General features: G+C 43.9%; 1 protein-coding gene across 10 annotated transcripts in view; it reads right to left on the minus strand.

The window, feature by feature from the left end:
* ENTREP2 (endosomal transmembrane epsin interactor 2) overlaps positions 1–16886 on the minus strand; it is a 396616-nt gene extending 379730 nt beyond the window's left edge. For 3 of the 10 annotated variants that reach the window (XM_082386097.1, XM_082386095.1, XM_082386096.1), the window contains exon 1: positions 16380–16490. Coding sequence is in view for 5 of the 10 variants with exons in the window: in XM_082386093.1 (XP_082242219.1) it covers positions 16380–16598 (219 nt within the window). In the remaining 5 variants the exon portion in view is untranslated. Of the gene's footprint in view, positions 1–16379 lie in introns of all 10 variants that reach the window. The other 7 variants (XM_082386089.1, XM_082386087.1, XM_082386093.1 and 4 more) reach the window with 6 other exon arrangements.
* Positions 16887–17743: the final 857 nt, after the last annotated feature.

A 17743-nucleotide genomic window follows, 5' to 3' on the forward strand; every position in this document is an offset into this window, starting at 1 on the left:
CCAAAGGTTTCATCCTGTGGGGTTTGCAGGATAGGAGGTGAGGAGGTGGCCAAAGTGAGGGATGAGAAACTACAAAGAAACCATTTGGCTTAAAGGAGAAGGCTAGCAATCATATCTATCATTCAATTGGGTAGGCTAATAGAAAATTCAGATTTCAATCGATTGTCAAAGATGAAAATATAACTATTAGGAGAATGGAGACGCACAGGAGAAGGGGTTTGGGAAATGGAATAAAAATCAAAATGGGCAGAAGATCTAAACAGACATTTCTTCAAAGAAGACATACAGATGGCCAAAAAGCACATGAAAAGATGCTCAACATCACTAATTATTAGAGAAATGCAAATCAAAACCACCTCACACCAGTCAGAATGGCCATCATTAAAAAGTCTACAAATAACAAATGCTGGAGAGGGTGTGGAGAAAAGGGAACTCTCTCCTACACTGATGATGGGAATGTAAACTGCTATGGCCACTACGGAGAACAGTATGGAGGTTTCTTAAAAAACTAAAAATAGAGCTACCATATGATCCAGCAATCCCACTCCTGCACATATACCCAGAGAGAACTATAATTCGAAAAGATACATGCACCCCAATGGTCATTGCAGCACTATTTACAATAGCTAGGACATGGAAGCAACCTATATGTCCATCACCAGAGGAAAGGATAAAGATGTGGTACATATATACAATGGAATATCACTCAGCCATAAAAAAGAATAAAATAATGCCATTTGCAGCAACATGGATGGACCTAGAGATTATCATACTAAGTGAAGTGAGTCAGACACAGAAAGGCAAATATATGATATCGCTTATATGTGGAATCTAAACACAAGGGTACAAATGAGCTTATTTACAAAACAGAAGTAAAGCCACGGATGTAGAAAACAAACTTACGGTTACCAGGGGATATGGTTACCAGGGGATAAGGGGGGGAGGGATAAATTAGGAGATTGGGATTGACATATACACACTACTATATATAAAACAGGTAATAAGAACCTGCTGTGTAGCACAGGGAACTCTACTCAATACACTGTAATGGCCTATATGGGAAAAGAATCTAAAAAAAAAGAGTGCATATATGTATATGTATAACTGATTCACTTTGCTGTATACCTGAAACTAACACAACATTGTAAATCAACTATACTCCAATAAAAAAATTTTTTAAAAAGCCGCTTGAAAAGAGTTATGTGTGCACCCGTGTTCATAGCAGCATTATTCACAATAAGCCAAAAGGTGGAAGCAACCCAAGTGTCCATCAACAGAAGAATGGAAAAACAAAATATGGTCTATCCATACAACGGAATATTATTCAGCCTTCAAAAGGAAGAAAATCCTGATGTGTGCTACCACATGGATGAATCTTGAACATATTATGCAAAGTGAAATAAGCCAATCACAAAGGAAATACAACTGTATGATTCCATTACGCGAGTTGCCTGAAATAGCCAAATTTACACAGACAGGAAGTAGAAAGGTGGCTGCCAGGGGCTGGAGGTGGGGAAATAAGGAGTTAGTGTTTAATGGGGACGGAGGTTCAGTTTTGCAAAAGTTCTGGAGAGGATGGTGGTGACGGTTGCACAATCGTATCAATGTTCTTAATGCCACAGACCTGTACACTTAAAATGGTTAAAATCATAAATTTTACGTTATGTGTATTTTACAATTTTAAAAATACATATTTTTTTAAGAAAATTAACTTTATCAATCCAGCAAAAAGAAAACAGAAAACAGTAAAGTATAATAATAAAGTCAAAAGGAATGACTAAATCTATCACACATCTTAATAAATGGGAATGGCCTAAATTCCCTGAGCTGTCTAACTTAGAAAGAATAAAGCTTTCCTATGCTAGTCCTCAGAAAAATACGGAAAGCTCACCAATTTATTTTACAAAGCCAGCACAACATAACAAGGTTTAATAAAGATAGTGTATGCTTGTGTACATGTGTGAATGCACAAACTCCAGACCAATTTTGTATGTGGCTATAGAAGCAAATATCTTAATATTACAGCACATGGATTCTAACAATATGTTAAAAGAATAAGTGATAAGGATGATTCCAGGAAGCCAAGGATAATTCAACATTAGGAAGTCTATCAACATACTTCAGTACGTCAATTACTGAAAGAGAAAAACCAAGAGATTACATAACTAGATGACATCTGAATAATTCAGCAGTCATTCCTTGTAAGAATTCTAAACAGGAAACTACGTAAGTTTGACTTTTAAATTCCTAATTTGAATACTGGACTAGAGAGCAGGTGAGGGAAATATTTATAAAGAACATTTTGGGGACAATTGGCAAAATTTGAATATGGACTGTGGATAGTGTTGTATCGATGTTAATTTCCTCACTTTTATGGTGGCTTCATGTTTATGTAATGCCTATTTAGGAAATATACACTGGAGTATTTAGGGGCAAAGGGGCATGCAATGTACTCTCAAGTGATTCAGAAAAAATATGTAGATGGAGGTATCACCAATTGATTGTTCAGGGGGTTTGGGGGCCTGGAAATGACAAAATGAAAGGGGCAAAATGTTAAAAATTGGTGAATCTGGGTTAAGGATATATGGCATTTTTCGTACTTTTTTGCAACTTTTCTCCAAGTTTGAAATTACAGCAAAATTTAAGTCATCAAAATTACCTACCTATTAAGAAATAAAAGCAACGAAACTAAAGCTTTTCCCAGTAAACTCAAGAGCAAGACATGAATGCTTCCTTTCACAGTATCATTCAAAATGAAGATTCCGATTAATGCAATAAGGAAAGGAGCAAGCAGCGTACAACAAATATTGAGATATGAAAACACTGAATATAAAGAAACAATTATTTATAGATGATATGGGTGTAGAAATGGAAAGCACTAGACATTTACTTTAAAAAGTAGAATAAATAATTTCAAAATAAGAGAGAAATAAAAGTCAACAGTTTCTCTGTATAGGAGCAGTAAGTCCTGGAGAAGGGGAAATTTCAAAGACAACACAAACCAACACCACAAAAGCTTGGAGCACACTTGACAAGAAAGGTACAGCAGCCATAGGACAGAAGGTTAGAACACTTTACCTGTTCAAATATTTAACATTCATATTAAAAACGTTAATCATTGAAGCAAAATACAAAGATACAGCATTACATTGTATCACGAATAAGCAAGAATATATGAATCCTACCTTGCCTGGTACCAAGAGTGAGGCCTCAGACATAGAGAACAGACCTGTGGTTGTCAACGGGGAGGGGCATAGGGGAGGGAAGGATTGGGAGTTTGGGGTTAGCAGATGCAAACTACTACACATCGGATGGATAAGCAACAAGGTCCTACTGTATATATAGCACAGGGAACTATATTCAATATTCTGTAATAAACCAAAATGAAAAAGAATGTGTATATGTGTAAATCACTTTGCTGTACAGCAGAAATTAACACAACACTGTAAGTCAGCTACACTTCAATTTAAAAAGAGAGAGAGAGAGGCCTGCTTTCTTTTTATTTGAATTTGCCCGGTATATCTTTTCCAGTCCTTTTATATTTAGCCTTTCTAAATCTCTTCATTTTAACTCTATCTCCAGATCTTGCTTTGTTAAGTCAACCTGAAAAACTTTTTAAACTAGGTGAATTAAGCCCATTTATATAATGTTAGTACAGTCTGGATGTGTGGCATCAGCTTTGCAGATTTTTAGCCTTATATTTAAAACACTGACGCACAAACTCAGTCTTTTCGTCCGTGGGCTGCAGTCTGCTTGCTTCTCTCTCTGCGTTTCTGTAGGTACGTAGGAAGGATTTGGTTCTAGTTGCTCCTTTTATATTACTACCTTATATAACCCCCTTAGCACCCTCCACTTTTAGACATTATTACCTCCCTCCTATGAGCAATAATGTAATTAGCTAGTAATTGCTTCTTCATCTCCCCCTTCCCCCCCCTGCCCCCCGCCCCCCCGCTCTTCCTAAAGCATCCATTTTAGTCACTAGTATTCAATCTGCTGTTAATCTGTATGGTCTTCAATACACTTAACCTTCCACTTCTTGCTTTGTCAGTTTCGAGAGACATTTTTCCATCCTAGCTCACCCCAATGTGCCAATTAAGGAGCTGATTCTACTTCTCCCTCATCTCCTCCCATTTATTTTTCTAGCTGTATGGTTCTACATAACCCGAACGTCTAATGCTGTGTATTAGTCTGCCTCCCTTATTGCTATCTTTGAGTTTTAATTCTACAGTGAAACCTAGTCATTGTTCATCATTAGACCTTATGAAAAGCTTCACCATCATTTCAAGTTTTCTGAAGCTCACTCTCTAGTAAACAACTACGAAAGGGCTCACTAGGGGGAACAGCACTGAGGTTTTGGTCCCGGGTGGAGGAAGCACACACCATCCTGTGTCTCCCACTGATTGCAGCCGTGGACCTGATGGGATGCAGAGAACAGACCACTGGGAAACTCAGAGCAAAACAGCAGGCAGATGGGTGGAGAGCGATGGAACTCCAGTTACCACCACAGTGGCAGAGGGTTGTCATTGCTCCCTCTTGAGCATGCATCCCCCAGCCAAAATGCAACACAGCCCGAAACCCACAATTGAGCATGCAGGCAGACAGACAGGGCCCAGGAGAAGCCCCCGAGCTCTGGCTCAAGGATTTGGAAATCGGCTCCCTAATGCCCAAAGAGAGTGAGCAAATCCCCAGTGTTTTTGCTTCTGGGTTTCTCTCTCTTCTCTCTGCAGCACTCTCACACCCCAGCACCCAAGCAACACCACAGCAGAAACAGGAGCTGGCAATGCACAGAAGACCCTTCCCCTTTGCCTGCTCCAGAGGAGGGGCTTGGTCCCAAGGGGGCGGGACAAAGCCTTGTTGCTGGTTCTCTTGCTTTGTCCCCCCACTGCACGGCCCCTAAGCAAGACAAGGTAAAGCCCTAGCATTCTTTTGTTTATTTTTATTTTTATTTCCATTATTCTAGGATGTGGGTCAAAAAAGATCTTACTGTGATTTACGTCAAAGAGTGTTCTTCCTATGTTTTCCTCTAAGAGTTTTATAGTGTCCAGTCTTACAAAAGGGACCTAATGAAACTTAAAAGCTTTTGCACAGCAAAGAAAACCATAAACAAGACAAAAATGCAACCCTCAGAATGGGAGAAAATATTTGCAAATGAATCAACAGACAAAGGATTAATCTCCAAAATATAAAAACAGCTCATACAGCTCAATATCAAAAAAACAAACAACCCAATCAAAAAATGGAAGACCGAAACAGACATTTCTCCAAAGAAGACATACAGATGGCCAAGAGGCACATGAAGAGATGCTCAACATCACTAATAATTAGAGAAATGCAAATCAAAACTACAATGAGGTATCACCTGACACTGGTCAGAATGGCAATCATCAAAAAATCTACAAACAATAAATGCTGGAGAGGGTGTGGAGAAAAGGGAACCCTCTTGCACTGTTGGTGGGAATGTAAATTGATACAGCCACTGTGGAGAACAGTATGGAAGTTCCTTAAAACACTAAAAATAGAATTACCATGACCCAGCAATCCCACTCCTGAGCATATACCATATTTCAAAACCATAATTCAAAAAGACACATGCACCCCAATGTGCACTGCAGCACTATTTACAACAGCCAGGGTATGGAAGTACCTAAATGCCCATTGACAGACAAATGGATAAAGAAGATGTGGTACATATATACAATGGAATATTACTCAGCCATAAAAAGGAATGAAATTGGGTCATTTGTAGAGACGTGGATGGACCTAGAGACTGTCAAACAGAGTGAAGTAAGTCAGAAAAAGAAAAACAAATATCGTATATTAACGCATCTATGTGGAATCTAGAAAAATCATACAGGTGAACCCGTTTGCAAGGCAGAAATAGAGACACAGATGTAGAGAACAAATGTATGGACACCAAGGGGGGAAAGGAGGGGGTGGGATGAATTGGGAGATTGGGACTGACATATATACACTAATATATATAAAATAGATAACTAATGAGAAGCTGCTGTATAGCACAGGGAACTCCACTTCGCTGTACAGCAGAAGCTAACACAACATTGTAAAACAACTATACCCCAATAAAAAAAAAAGTCATGCATTACTCCTAAAAAAAATTTTTTTTTAAATAAACTTAATATTTACTTGAAAAAAAAAAAAATGCCCTAGCATTCTTGGAGGACTGGATAAGAGAAGCCCCAGGGAAACAGAAAACATCAGGAAGATCACAGAGGGAGGAACTGCAGGAAGTGATCCCTGAAATTTGTTTATGAACTAGTGGGCTCATCCCTGAGGCGAAGACATGACCCTAAACAGAATCCTTTCTTGTTTTTTTAATTTTTATTGGAATAGAGTTGATTTACAGTGTTGTGTTAGTTTCAGGCGTACAGCAAAGTGAATCAGTTATACATAGACATATATCCACTCTTTTTTAGATTCTTTTCCCACATAGGCCATTACAGAATATTGAGTAGAGTTCCCTGTGCTATACAGGATAGATCACCACCCCAGAACCAGACTGGCCACTGGGCGTTATATGTGCAGGACAGGCTGAAAAGTACTGCAAAGACTTTGAAAACTGGACTGACATCAGAATGACAATACACAGAAGGCTTAGCTCAATGTGGTCTAAATCAGAGAGAATGGATAGCCTGCTAACACAAAAACAGCAACATTCTTTTTTAAAAAATTTTATTGAAATATAGTTGATTTACAATGTTGTGTTAATTTCTACCGTACAGCAAAGTGATTCAGTTATACATATATAAATATATATTCTTTTTCAGATTCTTTTCCATTATGGTTTATCACAGGATATTGAATATAGTTCCCTGTGCTATACAGTAGGACCTTGTTGTTTATCTATTCTATATATAATAGTTTGCATCTGCTAATCCCAAACTCCCACTTCATCCCTCCCCCCGCCCCCTCCCTTGGCAACCAGAAGTCTGTTCTCTCTGTCTGTGAGTCTGTTTCATAGATAAGTTCCTTTGTGTCATAAAAAATAGCAACATTCTTAATTGCATTTAAACAATGTCCAGAGACTCACAACATAATATTCAAAATGTCCGGGATATAATCCAAAGTTACTCAGCCTACAAAGAATCAGGACTGTCAACTCCCAGGGGAAAACACAATCAATGATAGATCTTGGAATGATCAAAGACTTTAAAGCAGTGATGATAAAAATGTTCCAGTAAGTAAGAGCGAATGTTTTGGGAATGAATGAAAAGCTACAAAAACCGAAAGAAAAAAAAAAACGAGTTGAAAAAAAAAAAAAAAAAAACACGAGTTGATATGAAAGGAAACCCATGGAAAGTTTTAAAACTGAAAAACAGGGCTTCCCTGGTGGCACAGTGGTTGAGAATCTGCCTGCCAATGCAGGGGACACGGGTTCGAGCCCTGGTCTGGGAAGATCCCACATGCTGCGGAGCGACTAGGCCCGTGAGCCACAATTGCTGAGCCTGCGCGTCTGGAGCCTCTTGGAGCAACAAGAGAGGCCACGATATCTGAGAGGCCCATGCACCGCGATGAAGAGTGGCTCCCACTTGCCACAACTAGAGAAAGCCCTCGCACAGAAACAAAGACCCAACACAGCCATAAATAAATAAATAAATAAAATTAAATTAAAAAAAAAATCCAATATAAGCTGATTTAGCACAAATATACACAATTATATTTAAAAAAAAAAACTGAAAAACAGAATAACCAAAGTAAAAAATTCACTGGGTGAGTTTAACAGCAGAATGGAGATGAAAGGACAAAAAGGCAGTCAACTCACATGGGAGCAACAATTTAAATTACCATGGACTGCTCATCAGAGAATACAGAAGACAGAAGGAACTGAAAGAACATCTTGCATCTCCATTCTGCTTTTCATTCATTTCCAAGAACGCATAACCCGAGTGTGGCCATGAGGATAAACCGGATGGACCCAGGTTCAGGGTCATCCTATAGAATAATAAGGCTTATACTCTTTAGGACCATGGAAAACACAAAACACAAAGGAAGACTGAAGAGAACAAAGAGAAATGAGACATGCATATTCCTGGATAGGATCCTGGGCCAGAAAGGGGACAGGAACACTATTTGGGCAGTTGGTGAAATTGCGATGGAGTCTATGAATCGGGTGACAGTATTCTTTCAATGTTGATTTCCTAGTCTGGAGGAGTTTGTGCTGGTAATACAGAACAGTATCCTTGAGTGGGGGTGATATACTCTGAAATTATTAGGGGTGATGGGGCATCACCTCTGCAGCCTGCTCCCAAAAAGGTCAAGAAAAAAAACTAATGACAATGGATTTTTTTTTCCCACTGAGGAAGAGAGACAGGGTACACAAGTGCAAGCCATGGGGCAAATACAGTAAAACGGTTACATCAGGGAACTTAACTGAAGGGATACAGCACAGGAGTTCTCAGTTCTGTTCTATAACTTTTCTACAAGTTGGAAATTTCAACTTTTTCCCCCCAAAATTTACTTTTTAAAATATTGCTTCACCTTTTCTAGCAAAGAATTTATTTGGCTATGAGAATTCCAATGCACAATACAAATGACTAGGACTTTTTATCAGGATGCCCAAAGGATTTTTTCCTTATCTTTAACATTCATTATATTACAGGGATATATCTCAATGTTGATTATTCTGCACTGATTTCCCCCCCCCCAGTTACGTGGTAGACATTTTCAAGTCTTCTTTTATTTTTAGGTAAGTTTTCTTGCATTATAGTTCTAAATATTTATTTTATTCCATTGCTTTATTCTTCCTGTCTTAGACACTCTAATTGTATATATATATCTCAGATCTCTTTTGCCTGTCTCCTATACCGTCTAATTCACTCTATCCCTTTCTTTATTGGCTATTGTTTTCATTTTTCTCCTTTTCATCCTGTATTTTTACTTCTGTGCTGTCTATGGAAACCATTTGCTCTTGTGTTCCTTCTGGACACAATTTAGTCTTCCTTCCTAAAATTCATTTTTTCCTAATTCTTTCCTGACATCAATCTGTTCTCATTTCATAATTTTCTGTTATCTAGCCATATCCTTTGTCGTTTCTAAATTTCTGCTGGATGTTACTCTTTCAAATTGTTTTCTATTTTAGCTTATCTTGAAATATTAGTTTATGATTTTTCTGGTGTGCTCTCATTTTCTGTAGCACCATTATGTTCATTTTCATCATTTTCCTTTGAATCAATTTTGCATAAAGTTACCTAATGTTCCATTTTTTGTTCCCCATGTATGAATGAGGTGGTTTTTCCTGATGCGAGAAGAGAAAGCTCCTAAAGAAGAGGGGATGGGCTAGGACAGCTTTCCCAGACAGGCTCTGTGGACCTGTAAAGAACTCAAGTGTGAGATCTCTATGTATCCACTTATTTGTTTCTCAGAGTTAAACCCAGAACCCTCATAAAGCTCACTCCCACCCTGGCCCTTTGCTCCAGCTCTAGACCCCCGAAGTCCTTAATTTCCAAGACCACACTCTCTGCTCGGGGTCTTCTCTTTTGCTGCTGGAGCAGCTTCTGAGATCTCTTTCCCCTGACCTGCACCGTCGGAACCTCCCCTGCCTTGCCGTCTGCGTTCCCGTCCTGCTCAATTTGGTTTAGGTTTCCAGTCCTTCTGCTCAGGGTAAGGCTCTGACCTTCTAGGAGGAAAGACTCACTGTGCATTTCTCGGATGCTCCCAGGCTTGTGCTCCACGTCCCTGCACGGCTACTGTTCTTACCCACAACCAGAAGCCCCAGAGCACCTCTCCGGCGCCCACCCACTTTGCCGGTTAAGTAACTCGTGGTGATTTTGGTTCCCACAGCCTGTCAACAGCTCCCGTTCACTGCCCACCACCCACGCCCCGCCTCCCCTGCTGTTCATCTGCAGCTCCGGCTGCTGCTGGTGGACTGGCTACACCGTCTCTGTCCTGACCTGTGGGCGTCTCCCATCTTTCATCGACCTGTCCTCACTCAGCTTTTTCTAGGATGATCTTATAAACTGGTTTACTTTTCAAAAGCAGTTTAGGGGAGACTGAAAATCTGCCCCCATGAACGCATCCCCATAAAAGATTTTTCTGAAAGGTATAAGACAAAGGACAAAGAAATGAAGACGCAAACCATGTTCCTGAATTGGAAGTTTTCATATGATAAAACTGTCAGGACTTCCAAAATTGATCCATCAGTGTAATGCAACTGCAATCCAAATCCTAAGAGGGTTGGGCTTCCCTGGTGGCGCAGTGGTTAAGAATCTGCCTGCTAATGCAGGGGACACGGGTTCAAGCCCTGGTCCAGGAAGATCCCACATGCCGTGGAGCAACTAAGCCCATGCGCCACAACTACTGAGCCTGTGCTCTAGAGCCTGCAAGCCACAACTACTGAGCCCGTGTGCCACAACTACTGAGCCTGCGCTCCTAGAGCCTGTGCTCTGCAACAAGAGAAGCCACCGCAATAAGAAGCCCGTGCACCCCGCTTGCCACAACTAGAGATAGCCCGTGCGCAACAACGGAGACCCAATGCAGCCAAAAAATAAAATAAATTAACTAAAAAAAAAAAATCCTAAGAGGGTATTACTGGAAACTACTAATTTATGAGTAACAAACACAGATATTTTAAAGTTAATACAGAAGAAGAGCCAAGGCACTTTTGAAAAAGAAAACAGTATGGAGGGACCTGCCTGACCAAATAGCAAAACTCACCAGGATGTTGCCTTAATCAAAAGTATGCGGTATTGACCCTAAAACAATGAAGAGAGTAAAGTTGTCATGGGATGTGACGTACAGCATGGCAACTATAGTTAACAACAATCCTGTACTGCATATTTCGAAGTTGCTAAGAGACTAAATCCTAAAAGTTCTCATCCCAAGAAAAAAGAATTTTGTCAACTACGATATATATGGTGATGAATATGTAAGTAGACTTATTGCACAAGTAGACTTACTGTGGTGATCATTTTGCAGTACATACAAGTATCAGATCATTATGTTGTATGCTTGAAACTAGTATAATATTCTGTGTCAATTACATCTCAATGAAAAAAAAATAAAAGAGAGTAAAACTGAATAGAATCCAAAACAGAAGCATAGGTGCATAGGAACTTTGTCTGCAAGCAAATAAAGTTAGGCCCTTTTTTCATACCATATGCAAAACAAATTCTGGATGATTTAAAATTTGAATGTAAAAAATAAAATAAAAACATTAGAAGGAAATGTAAAGGAATGTTTGTGTGACCTTTGTAATGACAACCATCTTAACTAAGAAAACAGCCCACACACTGCAGAAGAGAAAACTAACAGATTTGACTACATAAAAAGTTTTAAATTTTATATATGGTAAAAGACACCAAAAATTAAGCCACATGAGAAATGAAAAACTGCAAGAAAACATTTGCAACATATGAGAGAAATAACCATGGAAAGTCAGATCAAGTGAAAACAATGAAATATTTTTTTCTTCCATCAGAGGAATAAAATGTTAAGGAATGCTAACAGCCTGGACTGGTAAAAGGGTGGCAAAAGGGCACCCTTGTGTCATGCTTCTGTGGGCAGGGATGACTGCAACCTTTTGTGTAATTAATCTGGCAATATCTAATGAAATTCCAAATTTGAATACCCTCTGACTAGCCATTCCACTTTGGGGAATTTATGCTCAGAAAACAAGCACTGGCCTCTAAGGCTAGATAAGCAGCATTCTTTATAGAGACACAGAACTGACACAGAGTATTCTCAGCAGGAGAAGAACTGAATAAATTATAAAAATTCATACTATGGACCCTTATGAAGTCATTAAAAATAATGGGCATAATAGGAATAATAAATTATGGCTGGGAATATTTATTATACACGAAATAAAAGAAAAAAAAGAAGTCACGGAGTAAGGTGTGTGGTATGACCTCTTGTAAAAATTATTTAAAAGGAAAGAAACATATTCCACACATATACATAAATCCTAATATTTTTGTGATTGTAAAGGAAAGTATGGAAAGGTCACATGAAACAACACCATCAATGCCGGTTACCTGTGGGTACAGAATTGGGATGGAAGAAGGCACTGTCGTCATTTTCTTTATACCATTCTGTGTTTTCAGTTACTGCAACAAGCATCTGTTGCTTTTGGAGTATAGTGTTGCTTTTAAAGGAAAAAAAATACATACACACACGTGCATAAACAGCTCCTATCGGCTATGTCTGGCTATGTCTTTATCAACACGTGTAACTGGCAATGTGGATCATTCACAGGGTACTTATTTGTCGCTGATGTCCTGGGCATGAAGAAAATTTCAAAGAAAAATAATGAGGCTGCTCTATCAAAGGATACCTACTCAAGACCTCCACTAGTGCCAGAGGCAGCACTGTAGATTTCCTTCCCCTCCCCTTTAATTCCATTTTTAATATTTTTTATTACATATACTAAACTGTTTCTATTCTATGATATAAGGTTCACTTAAAAAAAAAAACTGAATTCGATGATCATTTAAAAACAACACACACAGCCCTGGTAGTCTTCTAAATTGTTCATATAGATCATCATCTCTCAAAACGGGCCAAGCATTTATCCCTGGGGAAGTTAGCCCACCCCTAATTTCCAACTGGATGGCAGGGACCCAGAACAGGACCACCACTTGCAGTGGTTCTCAAGTCACTGAAACAGCAGCTGCTCCCTGGCCAGACCTGCCGCCCCTTCCCATTTCCAACCTTGCCAAGGACCCCCCAGCCCTGTCCCCGATCCTCAGACTTCCTCAATTTCCCTAATTTCATGCCTCCCCAAAGTGCTCTTGAATCATCACCTTTCTACACATATTTTGTGCTTTTCCTAAGAAACAGAGGTGTGTCCTCCCTGTGGAGGCTTTACCTTTGACCCTTTACAGCCTGCTCTATTCCACCACCCCACCCCCCATCAGCCTCTGCCTGGGGGGCAATTAAGTCTAATGGCTAGGACTGTGGCATCACAAGTCAGAGCAACTAAGTGCAAACCTGCGTCTTTATTGCTGTCCTGCTCCTAGGTTCATCAGAACCATTTTTTTTTTTAGATTCCATATATATGTGTTAGCATACGGTATTTGTTTTTATCTTTCTGACTTACTTCACTCTGTATGACAGACTCTAGGTCCATTCACCTCAGGGCGATCAGCTCGGTGCTTTTTAACACCCAGAGGGGTGGGATAGGGAGGGTGGGAGGGAGGCGCGAGAGGGAGGGGATATATGTATACATACAGCTGACTCACTTTGTTGTACAGCATAAACTAACACACATTGTAAAGCAATTATACTCCAAAAAAGATGTTAAAAAAAAAAAAGTGCAAACCTGACATTGGCCAGGTGTGACCTTGGGCAGGTGTGAAGGCTAATTTTATGTATCCACTTGACTAGACGAAGGGGTGCCCAGATAGACAGGAAAACATTATTTGGGGGTGTGTCTGAGAGGGTACCTCTAGAAGAGATTACCACTGAATCAGCAGACTGAGTAAAGGTCACCTTTATCCACGCAGATGGGCCTCATCCAAGCCAGTGAGGTCCTAAGTAGGACAAAAAGGAGGAACAAGGGCAGATTCACTCTCTCTGAGCTCGGACATCCATCTGCTCCTGCCCTCGGCCATCAGCACCCCTGGTCCTCAGGCTTTGGGGCCAAGCTGGGAATTACACCATGGGCCCTCCAGTTCCTGGGCCTTTGGACTTGGACTGAATTATACCAGCAGCATTCCTGGGTCTCCAGCTTGCTCATATGTATTTACTGGTTCTGTTTCTCTGGAGAACCCTGACTAATACAGCAAGTTCCTTAATCCCTCTTCACCTCAGTGGACTCTGCAGAAGCTGCCACGACATCTCAGGGCTTAGGCCTAGCCCTGGAGACAGCCTTAGTTCTGCTGCATCCCACTGGCTAAGGCCAGTCAGAGGTCCAGTCCAAGTACAAGTGCAGGGAACTGTGCAAGAGCAGGGGCGCCAGGGGCCACAGACGAAATGTGCTATCACAGCACGAAAAACACTCAGCTTAATGCCTGGCACACAGTATGTGCTCAATAAATGTAAGCCGTTTTCTTGGGTATTGATTTTTCTTCAATAAAGGAGAATTATTTTTACAATGGTTCTTCACCATGGACACACCACAGAGAAGGCCTAGCAACCTAGAAAGTGCTAAAGAGCCCACACCCCTTATTTCAGGAAATGCAGAGGAAACACAGGGCAGCCCTAAACCACGCAGAACAGATTTTGGTGTAAAGCCGGCCATCTTAGTCACCATTCGTAAAAGAAAACTATCCTTGCAAAGTGGTTTCCAGGTCCGGGCAGGCAGGCACATTCATGGCAAGGGGCCAGTGTTAGCGCCGAAAGCCATGCCAACATGCAGACCTGTCCCAACATCACTGGAACCAACCACCATGTCTGCAAAGGGCAGAGGTCATATGTAAAAAATGGTATATACTGTTTGGAAAGAATTGTAAAGGTGCATGTGGTAGATTCAGTTTCAAGAAAGAAAACTAGCCCGTGAAACAGTGGGTGTAAAGAGGCGGGGAGTGGGAGGTGGACGGAGAGCAGAATCTACAACCTCTAAAACGTAAGCAGAGGATGTTGTTCACTGTTGTCCCCAGAGCCTAGAGAAACGTCTGCACACAGCAGACACGTGTGGAATTATTCTGAATCGCAGGAAGTTAGGACTAATAGGTTATAGCTGTGGAAAGGAATAACTATGAATCACCCAAACTAAATCCATGGATTACATATTTATTTAACTCTTCAGACTAAAATGCAGTGAACGTACATTTTTCACATAAACAGCTTTTCTACCGTTTTTGACGAGTGTTTTCCCTTTTAAGCTTATTATTAAAAGGCAGGTCTTTTTCCATGCCCTTTGAAAAGTGCCAAAGCCACATAGCTCGGACTAGGTGGAGAAGCAGAGGCCCAGGGAGAGAAGCCAGGAAGAGAAGCTCATTTACCAGTCTGCCACCTGTAGGCCGCTCCAGCAGACACAAACTCGGGCCCACTAGACAGACCACATGGAAACAATGCATACTAAATCATGCTAAAAATTGAGCTACAGAGGTAGGAAGACTATATACAGGGGCCCGTTTTAATGATGACTTCTGGGTCTTGCTTCCAACCCCCTGTCTTTGATTTGAACACTGCGAGCTATGGCCTAATCAGCCATGGCTGATGTTTTAATCAGCTCTCCAAGACTCACCCCTGGTCTGAAATAAGCTTTGAAAATTAATACCCCCATTAGGATGAACCACCATACCTGCATCGATCAGGGTGTCACAGAGTCAGTTCTGCTCAGATCTCATTTTACCAGCCGGGCATCACACTTAGAGAACAAAGGCCATTACAAAAGAACAACAACAACAAAAAGCGAAGCTGGACAGAATTTTTAAATTTCCAAACTCAACAACAAATAGCAAACATTCGTTACAAAGGCTTGGTTTGGATTTCTGAAGATGGAACTTAAACACACTGCGTTTACGGTTTAAACCTATAAGATGTACTCCAGCACCAGAAACCAAATGTAGTTACAGATGTCAAGAGTTCGCAGAACAAGTGCCTCTCTTTATAAAGACTATCTGCTCTGCATCGATTTTTACCGTTTCCATATGTCCGTTCTTTACTAATACAGGAAAAAACGACTTCAATCAAAAAATGCCCCCCAAAATTAACTCTTGGAGACAATCATTTCCTTTAATGGGATTCCTGGTGGCTTTGCTCCTATGGAGGTTTGTCAGCCACTGGATTCTCTAATTTGGGGGTCAAAATCCTGAAAGTCGGTCACCCTCGCGGAGACGAAGCTCACTAAACACGCCCCCCGACGCCGCCAGCATTCGCTCGCCCAGTCCCGCCGCCCGCTGAGCTCGCCGGTGCGTTCCCGCCAAACGCGGGACGCGCCAAGTCCTGGACGCCAAGCGGGTGGGCGGCCAAAGCGGGTCCGGCCGGTTCCCGCCGCCTCGACTGACCAGCGACCCGACGCGACGCGCCCTGCTCCCCAGTGCCCGGCCAGAGCCGCCGCGGAGGCCAGGCGCACGGAGCCGCGGCCCGGCACCAGGCTCGCACCCCTGCTCCCGCCTCGCTCAGGGCCGCCCAGCCCGCCTGGCGGGTCCCCGGCCACCGGGAAGCAGGGGGCCCCAGGGCGCAGCCGCCCGCCCCGGAGCGCGCCCGCCGCCCACCCTCACCCGAAGGCCCCTCGGGTGGTCGCGGGCGCCTGGCTTCTGCTTCCTCGAAGAAAAGTTACTCCGGGACCAGCGCGATAGGAAAGGGAAAGCCACGCTCCCAGGGCGGCGAGCGGTGAGTCGGGTCCCCGGAGTTACCCTGCCCGAGTTTTGAAGCGCACCCCGGGCTGCGGCAGCTCGCGCGGACGCTTGCGCCCCGAACTTGGCGCCCGCGGGTTGGTAGGCTCGCCCCCGCCTGCAGCCCCGTGCGACACTCACCGAGAAGCCGGCCCAGAAGGGGCAGGAGTGGCGGACGCGGGCCGAGGTGGTGAGCGCCAGCGCGGCGAAGCTGACGGCCACGATGAGGCATCCGAGCGCCATCTGCGTGGCCCCGAGCGCCAGCACGATGCGGGAGCGGCCCGGGCACTCGCGCAGGCGGGACAGGCTGCGGGGCAGCGCGGCGGGGCGCGGCGCGCGCGGACCGCCGGCCGGAGGCATCGCGCCCGCACGCCTCGCCTGCTCCCGTCCGGCCCCGCGCGCCGCCCCTCCTCACCGAGGGTCCGAGGCAAGTTGCTCCGGCCGCGGGGTTGGCCTCCCCGCGGGCCGCAGGGGCTGCGGCGGCAGCGCACTGGGAGCGGGCCGGACCGGGCGGGGAGCCGGGCACCCGCAGCCCCCTCCAGTGCCCGCGCCCATGCCGCCGCCGCCGCTCAGCAGGGCCGCCCGCCGGCCGCGCCGCGCTGCGCCCTCTCCCGCCCGCCCGGCGCGCTCCCCAGCTCAGGCGCGGGAGCGAGCCGCCGCCGCCGCCGCCTCTGTCCGCGGGCGCGAGCCCCGCCGCCGCGCGCGGGGTCGGGGCCGGGGCCGGAGCTCGAGCCGGGACCGAGCGGGGCGGGAACGGGCTGGCACAGGTGTGGTCCCAGCGGCTGGGCCTCGGCGCTCGCGCCTCTCGCCGCGGAGGGGAGTGGGGATCGCGGGCGCTTCAAGGGCGAGGGCGGCAGGCGGAGCCCCGGGCCAGCGGCGGGGAAGGGGCCTGGGAGCCGGGCCCGTGGCCCGGCCGCGCCACAGGGGGCGAGCCGCCGCCGAGCCTGGGGCAGGCCCGGGGCGGGGGAGGGGCGCGCGTGGCGGGGCCGGGGTCGGGAAGATGTGAATTCCGAGCGCTCGGTCCCAGGTGTGGCGAGCAGGAGCCGCTCTCGAATGCGGAATTCCAAGATCCAGAATTTCTGCAGTTCCAGAATTTCTCAAGGCACCACTGAGAACTCGGCCCTGGAGGACTCGGCATTTAGAATATTCCCAGCTCACGAACGGATGTCTCTTGCCCACCTTCCATTTGCAGGGCTTTTGATACAAGTAAAAAGTTGGGGCTGAAAACAAATTGCACAAAACGAATTTAAATGAACAGTATCATGAAGGACCTACGAAATCATTTCTACTCCCTTTTGCCTGTATTAGGTTTTAAATACCTGACTGTTGGCTTCCTTAGGGTACCAAGAAAGCTTGGAAGTTTTGTCACAATTCACTTTGTGGCCCTGTTGATGTGACCACTTTAAGACTGCCAGTGTTGAAAAGGGTTGTGTTGACATGAGAGGCCCACGAGTGTCGGGCGACCTGAGGAGATTAGGCACAAAAAGGCAACGTTCACAGTAATA

Source organism: Balaenoptera borealis, assembly GCF_965194805.1.
Source record: "Balaenoptera borealis genome assembly, chromosome: 3".
NCBI classification, from domain to species: domain Eukaryota; kingdom Metazoa; phylum Chordata; class Mammalia; order Artiodactyla; family Balaenopteridae; genus Balaenoptera; species Balaenoptera borealis.